The 7,595-nt window shown below is 46.9% G+C and overlaps 4 protein-coding genes across 4 annotated transcripts in view; all 4 read right to left on the reverse strand.

Moving 5' to 3' along the window:
• Positions 1–1,706: 1,706 nt before the first annotated feature.
• Positions 1,707–2,628, reverse strand: Pmar_PMAR024198 (hypothetical protein; the record flags this gene model as incomplete). Its single annotated transcript, XM_002774775.1, has 6 exons — positions 1,707–1,778; positions 1,862–1,955; positions 1,999–2,081; positions 2,152–2,227; positions 2,374–2,481; positions 2,549–2,628. 6 exons carry the CDS (start codon positions 2,626–2,628, stop codon positions 1,707–1,709), a joined length of 513 nt encoding a protein of 170 aa, XP_002774821.1.
• A 128-nt stretch (positions 2,629–2,756) lies between these two features.
• On the reverse strand, positions 2,757–3,069 carry Pmar_PMAR024199 (conserved hypothetical protein; the record flags this gene model as incomplete). Its single annotated transcript, XM_002774776.1, has 3 exons — positions 2,757–2,814; positions 2,886–2,963; positions 3,014–3,069. Coding segments are annotated over 3 exons (192 nt in total), but the record flags the coding sequence as incomplete, so codon positions are not given.
• A 37-nt stretch (positions 3,070–3,106) lies between these two features.
• Positions 3,107–3,977, reverse strand: Pmar_PMAR024200 (conserved hypothetical protein; the record flags this gene model as incomplete). Its single annotated transcript, XM_002774777.1, has 5 exons — positions 3,107–3,241; positions 3,413–3,495; positions 3,542–3,606; positions 3,665–3,780; positions 3,861–3,977. The coding sequence occupies 5 exons, from the start codon at positions 3,975–3,977 to the stop codon at positions 3,107–3,109; spliced, it is 516 nt and encodes a 171-aa protein (XP_002774823.1).
• Positions 3,978–5,101: 1,124 nt separating this feature from the next.
• Positions 5,102–7,595, reverse strand: part of Pmar_PMAR024201 (clathrin coat assembly protein ap19, putative) — a gene marked incomplete at both ends in the record, with an annotated part of 7,303 nt that continues 4,809 nt past the window's right edge. The window contains 2 exons of the mRNA XM_002774778.1: positions 5,102–5,200; positions 5,654–5,774. Coding sequence (XP_002774824.1) covers positions 5,102–5,200; positions 5,654–5,774 — 220 coding nt within the window. The remainder of the gene's footprint in view (positions 5,201–5,653; positions 5,775–7,595) is intronic.

A 7,595-nucleotide genomic window follows, 5' to 3' on the forward strand; every position in this document is an offset into this window, starting at 1 on the left:
ACAAGTGAGTATTATCTGCTAGTTTGACCACTCACGACCTACAGTGGTCTAAAACTCACTGGCGATATGACATGGAGAACCAAAACTAACTCGCAACAGAGTCACAAGGCTCGTGTTCGGGCTTCATGTTTAGGTTTTCCTCCCGCATACCCGCATTCGTGGGATTTTATGTGGTTGTTCATCCTCAAGGACAAGAAGAAGTTCAAGATGTTCAAGATGTCCAAAGTGGTTCGCCATCGTCAATGACGGTTCGTCATCGAGGGGTTTAAATGGGTTTGAGTTACGACGTTCGACAAAAGTAAAATCCCTTAAACAAAAGAAAGGGGCATGTGATGGTTGACACAATTATTGTCTACTATCGTCCTCATCACTCATTAGCTATGAGCTGTTTATCTGTGATGTCCGTTTAGTCTGTTGCTATAACTTACAACACTTTGTATTATGTTCTGAGTATCACAGCCATCCATGTATTTGATGTCTGGCGCCCGCCAGTCAACGACGGTGCGCGCCAGCCTGGCCTGGAGACTGCATGGACGAAACAAGACCACAGAGGACTGCACTTGTCTTACATGTGCTGGCTTTTTCGATTTTACCAAGCTCGATTTATTCGTTTTTCCCGACACGATCATTAGTCGGAAGTAAAAGACTACAGCAGGTCCGAATTTAGCCGACTAATCTGCCGTAGTCGGCTCCATCTTAAACTCGGTAATACAGCAATATACATGCTCGTCAGAGTTCAAGTCAAGATAACAAGTCCATCTTCTGGAGATGCTTATTCCACTACTGCACTCGTCACACTCATGATAACCTTTCCTAGTTGGGTAAGTTGGAGCCTGGACAGTCAACCGTTGGCTGTCAACCATATGGTTCAACCATAATGGTTGAGTCCGTCTCGTCGTTGGGAGTGAGTTCTCGGATTGTGGTTATTCGCCAATGGAAAATTTCCATGCAGTGTGGGTGTCAATGCGTCGACGATCTCAAAATGGTATTAATGTCTAGGAGGGTGATTGCATGTGTGTATGTCGTCTCTGTTAGAGAGATACAGTTGGGGCAAACGCGACGTGCGTTTGGAGGAGCACTCGCGGAACCTTCGTTCAGACGAGCTTGGCATAACGCCTCTGAAAATAAACAGAGGAAGAGAACTAGTAAGCGGCACTCATTCATCGCACGTAAGATGGCTAAGTTGAATATAAGTGTTGTGTATCTGGTCGTCTCAGGAGTAGGCTTGATTTTGACCTGACAGTGCCAGCTGTCAAGGCAGTATCGATCTGTTCTCGGAACCACTCGGGGTTGATTCGAGGTTGAGAGTTGAGTCACAGTCCCGGCTCCTCGTTGAACAGATGAATCGCGATGCGCGTTCCAATCTGCCCATAATCCACCGAGCACTTTTCTAGTGCGAAACACAACAAAGTGCACAATTGAAACTGCTAGTAGCAAACTCTTGCTAACCGTGATAGATTCGAGAAGAATTCGGGATGGCCAAGCCATGGGATCTTTGCACTGGTATAATGCCAGTGGCACTCCGGAGAAATTACAAAAACATACGATAGCTGAAGTAACTACCGATACCATTGGAGTAGGCTTGGAGTTAAAGACTATATTCCCCATTATCAATTACATTCGTGAGCATGAACTCCTCAGGAGTTACTCCTGCCAATCGGAGCGATGGGTCTTCACATCCTCCAAAGCAAGGGCTGGACTTACTTTTAGCTGTGGGCTAAATCGCGTTCCAGGCGTAAATGCTCATTGCGATCCATCATTTCCTCAATCTCACGAATCTGAAGAACGTGTATCGTCCCTTCGAACGGTCGTCAGCACAATGGATGGACCCCGACTGTTCTACTCTGAATAGACTACTCACCCTTTCCTCGACGGTCTGAAGGAGTTCCTTAGCGACTTCTAACTGCCTTCTGTAGTTGCTCGGCTTCCCCTCTTCTTCCCTCAGCTCGCTGTATCTGAATGCGGGCCGATCAGTGGCCAGGACTGAATGGAATCTACTTTATGTGAATGGGAATCATCCTTGATGGTACGCTACTAACTTGCTTGATAGCGCGGAGCCTTTCCTTCTCCCTTGCGACTTCCTAGGACCAACCAATGATCTCGTGACAATCTCCTCCCTCAGCATATCCAAATGGGAAAATGAGTTCTTACCTCTTCAACCGTCATGCCCTGCGGCTTCGGTCGTCCAAAAAACTCCCCGAAGACATGCTCAACGGTCGCGTCGGACCTAGAATGAACCCAAACGTTTAGCCAATCGCTTCTTGTGACACATCGTTCATTCAATAAACTTCATTGGTCTCATCAATGCTGCAAGGTAGGACGAGACACCACAGAAGATCATCGAAATAGATGTCAGGATACTCAGTTACTCACCCAGGAGCATAATCGGAACCGATCAACTTGAACTTTCCGTTCCTGCTACCCATGAAATATTGGGTAGAGTCGTTGGTGAATGTGGTGTCTCCATACTGCATAACATGACTAAGAGAAAGCAAACTTGACTGAGTGAATTCCTGCGGTCCAACCTGAAAGTGGTTTCGTTTTTGACCAGGTGACCTGGTCCAGGTCATATTGCTGCTCCAGAGTCTCATTGTAGCCAGTCGCGGAAAGGAAGTCTTCATTCTCCATCCAGTTTACAGAGAAAAGGTCTCCGAGACAGACGCGAAAAGATACGTTAGCAACCACAGCATGCTGAAGAAAGAACGGCCATCTATTTCGCCGACATGATGTGGGATGAGGATCAGAATCACTCCTACTGGAAAACAGTACGTTCCAATACTTGACTCCTGTGCATTGGAAGCTGTGACGTAATATCTGCCAAATATGAGAAGTCATGCGCTCCCGGTTTCGCAGACGAACGGCATGCCCCAGTATGGCACCCTTACTGGCCCGGAATAGGAGGACTCCCCGCGAACAAACTGCCAGCTTCACATGCCTCGACATAGAACACCAACTGTTTATACCTGAATGATATTTTGTGTGTCGTGCGAATGACTGTGGAATTGCAAGCCACATCTTTTTCTTCCCCATGGTCGTCAACCACGATTGAAGTTGTGCTTCAGTTATTTTCTCAGCTGGGAGGTAAATCGTACTCGCTGAGGAAGAATCACTCAGATAATCTCAATGATGCTTCGAGAATAATCTCACTATCGCCGTGACCCACAAAAAAGATGAAGACGTAATCGTTCTCGGTGCTTTCCAGAACTTTCCCCGATGCTAGCGACTTATCGCCGGTTAGAACCTGCAATACTGTTGAAGGTTCCTGCTATTATTGTTGCTGCATGTGAAAAGTAACCATTCTTGCTATGATATCGCAGCAATAGCAAGAATGATTTCGAGGCTGAAGGAAGCATATCTTGTGTAGGATAACTTATCCTGGATAAGAGATGGACTCGCATTCAACGATACTCACTCCTTGTACGTTTTTGACCGTGACCGCCTCGCCACTATAGTCTATCTCGCAACCTTCATAGACATCAACGCCAGGGCGGGTACCTTAAAGTGAGGGCTCATGGGCTCCTTAGGTGACGAACGAGCCCACCCGTTGGTTTGTTAAATAGTTGTCCCTTGAAAGGGTTATAACGGTGATTGACAGCATCGTTATACCTGGAGATGACAGGAGAGACCACGGCTGCCACCAGTGCGCTAAGGAGGTCTCTCTTACGATAAAGTGATGATGTGCTCCTTGGGTACACCATTCCCTCTGAGAATCTGATACGCATGACATAAGTCAGCTTGATGTCGGTAGTTCTTATAAGTGTTGGAACCGGCGATGAGGACCTGAGCAGTCACACAATATATACTGTTCCCGTTACTTGTCTCTCAAATGATATGATGATTCCCTCAATCACTGCACTCACAGCCCAGTGGTTTGCAGGTATATCGTTGTCGACAGATACATTCTTGTCCTGAGACAGTGAGTAGCCGATTGATAAGATAGCGGAGAACAGCATAATGAGAGTGTAGTGACGGGTCATGATGCAGGAAAAAGTTATTCTTTGGAGAGTCACCAAAACGACTATAATAGTAATTAAACTGCAACCCGACGAGGTTACCCAACTTCGGAGACGTCACGCATCCAGAGTTGATCCTTCGGCATCAGGCCGTAGGTTGAAAGACACCAATAGACTATTGGCAGTAGTCTCTATGGCAAATATTAAGGTTGTTTCAGGGGCTTACTCGATGGAATAAGTTAGACACGTGCGACTCTTTTAGACTTGTGACGTGTGACACGTGTCGCGTGGAATTGAATTGCCCTTCACTCACATACGATCAGCGTCAAACACGAACTGTGTAGATCACATGTTTAACGCATTATAGCACGTGTTGTGGGTCCAGTTTGCCTGCACCCTCGTTATCTCATCAAATCTTCGCCTTCCTATTCATAACGAATGATCCAAATATCGAGTACTGTGCTGCCAAGTGTGTACATTCGTACAGAACTCAAGTGCAGGTAGTGCGCTTATCGTTATTGTCCTAGGGTCGTAGTATTGGTTGCTCTAGCTCGAGTTCTCTTGTGTTGTTTTAGAGTTCATCAACTGATACCGCGACATACGTGGTTGATGTCCGGACCGGACAGTCCGGTGCCTCATGTCGTTCCCTTGTGTAAACACGACCCGACATTAGCTTGAGAGATACGAACCAAGGGTACACTGAGACCTTGAGCCAAATAGCTACGGACTCAAGAGCTAGTAACGCTCAATGCTTCAGATCAATAGTACGCATGTATCCTGTCCTCACACTCTTGTACGCAAGGGTACAAGAGTACGCAAGCTCTTCTTGTGCTTGCCAAGCACGAGGAGAATGTCTAAACGCATGTACAAAGAGGTGACGCTCTCTGCCGTGCAGGCTGGTCGAGCATCAATAACGGTCGGGTCGATTCGGTAGAACGAGGATTCATTCCGATCAGGTCCGATGAAACGACCAAAACGTGACGGTTGAAGTTAACGGTTGACAACCGTTAACGGATCAATTGTGAGTGAGGTCAATTATACCCGTAACCTATGACGAGAGTCCACGAGCACTAGGTTATGACGATAAACCTCAAGATATCCGAAAGTTTTGCAAGAGAATACTTCACTGAGATACTTGAAATGTTTTTCTAGAGATTTCTCGAGAGCTCCTCGACGAGGAGCTCGGCCGTGCCAGACTTGGATTTGACAATGTCAACTGGACATTGACGTTCTTCTTGGCCGTGACACTGTCACGACATGTGTGCGTGTGTCACGCACGACGTGTAGCACACGTGTCATGCGTTTCGTAACCCGGAACCTCGAGGAGTTCCGCGTGTAGGTATCTTGGTTCGATTGTGGTGTGGTCTAGAACGGACCAGCTTTCCAAGTGTAATGCTACACTCACAAAACTGAGATTGGTATCCCTGATATGGAGTAGCATTACAGGACTGTTTCCGGTAGGTTGCCCAACTTAATCGATGCTCGGCCGCCTTCTCCAACTCGTACTTCTCGGTGGTGTCCTAGCCCGCGCGCCCGATGACTCATATTCCAAGACCGTGGCTAAACTTTATTGATATATACATTGAATTTGTTACACTTCCAGACAGTGCTCGAAGAGTGGAGATCACTTCCTCCAGTGGATTGAGTGTCAGACCAGCTAAGGCGACCTATTCTGCTCATAAGCAGTGGATGTGCTCTACAAGATACGTATCATGGATATGGGGGCCTGGCTCCCAAATCCATGCGCCAATGTCCATGCGCCATGGCTCCCAATGTCCAGTTGCGTGGAAACTTCGACAACTTATTTCGTCGACGACGCCCCTGAAACAGTCTCAATATTTGCCATGGAGACTATCGGTATCTTCCAACCTACGACCTGATGGTGAAGCATTGGAAGCGAGTCAGGTTCCGAACCTGGAGGCTTGGGAGTACTTTGTCATACGGCAAGTACTCTGGGGTCCTTCAGGACATGCTTACACCTGAATTAGGTGTTTGGTTATACGCTCTTATAATCTTCATGTCAAATAAGGAGCGAAGAGACTTAAGATAGAGAACCTCCCGGATTCGATCGGGTTTCAACAGCCAGGGTCATAACTATCACGAAGTTCTTGAGAATACTGTTCGGACTTGGGATGTGAGCTGCTTCATCCTCCGCCTCGGAAACATTCACAGAGACCTTCAGAAACTGCTGGCCGTCATCCACTTGTAGTTTTAGCTTCCGAATCTTGTGTGTCTCACTAGCCTCGTGTACACTGTACATCTATGCGAACGGCAGCCGGAGTCAGATTTGCGTTGGACTACAACGGTTGTAGTGCCAGATCGTCAACTCTGGCTCCAGTGATCCTCTAGTTATACTAACTATTTACTAAACCAGGGGAGTTTTGATAGAGTTAGTCGACTAGGTGGTGTGGAGAGGACCGAAGACTTGCAGGGCTCCCCCCTGAAGCTTCGGTCACGAGACAGGTGCCCGACTAAGTGGTGTCGTATCAACGACTCACGTCTCACACGGGTCTGTCCCGTCACCCAGTCCACTAAAAGAAAAAAAAACTGTCAGTTACTAATATCTATCCTTCAGAATCCTCGGATTATTGAAGCACCTACGAGCGACCGAGCTCGCTCGCCCGTCGAATCACTTCCTCTGGAGTTGACCCTAGCCTCTGGCGAGACTTTCCATCAATACAATACAGAGAACCAAACACTTCCCATTTTTCCTCCAAAGCGGGTTTGACTCCACCGGCTGGGGACCTCATACCGTCTCCGCACCACATATTCTTCAACACTGGTCTTGCCAAACATAACATCAGGTTAGCAAACAAAAGTTATGAATTATCTTATCATGAATTCCCAGACTGCTGAAAAAATTTAGGGAAAAACCAAATCGAATTCGTGCTGTCATGGGAGCGTTGCTGACAGCATTTTGCTGTCTTGATTAATCAGCATGTATCAGATATGCTAAAGCGATCCTTTCGCGAATCGTACATCGGTGCTTGTCACCCACACCGTCAATACTGGTTCTGTTGAGAAGTGCAATCATGGCACTGCAATCACGACGAGGCTGACTATGATGTCAATGACCGCAATTTCCCCTACAAATTACACCAGCTGAGTCACTGACGCTTGACCCTTCCTCCAATAATCTCACAGAAAAGTCAACTGGTGGAGCTCAACAGCACAATGAGTCGAGTTTCTGAGCTACAACGGATAATATTATCGTGCATACATTGCGTCATTGTCAAACACTCGAGTGTATATTAGGTCAACCACAGAGTATCATGTGACGATATCAAGGTCGCGAAGGTACTCATCATTTTCTTTCGGATGGAGGAAATCCTTACCGTAGCTTCGTTCAAGCAGATCTTCCACATCTGCAAAAGTATCGAATTTTCTGCCATTTATGGACACTTCCCGTAGCGGCCATATTTGTTCCTCACTCATCCGATACCCATCGTATGGCACATGTCTGTACAACTTCCCTGATCGATGGTAAGGTTTATCACCGTAGTATGGTACCAACGGATAAATATCAACGTAACCACAAGACCGTTCAGAGCTGCAAGGCGTGGCGTTATAGACGTCATAAAGATTCGCAGCAAGAGGATGGAAAGGTGCGATGCAAACCCGAATGAGGTCATCGGTAAATGC

Source organism: Perkinsus marinus, assembly GCF_000006405.1.
Source record: "Perkinsus marinus ATCC 50983 genomic scaffold scf_1104296957478, whole genome shotgun sequence".
Classification (NCBI taxonomy): domain Eukaryota; phylum Perkinsozoa; order Perkinsida; family Perkinsidae; genus Perkinsus; species Perkinsus marinus.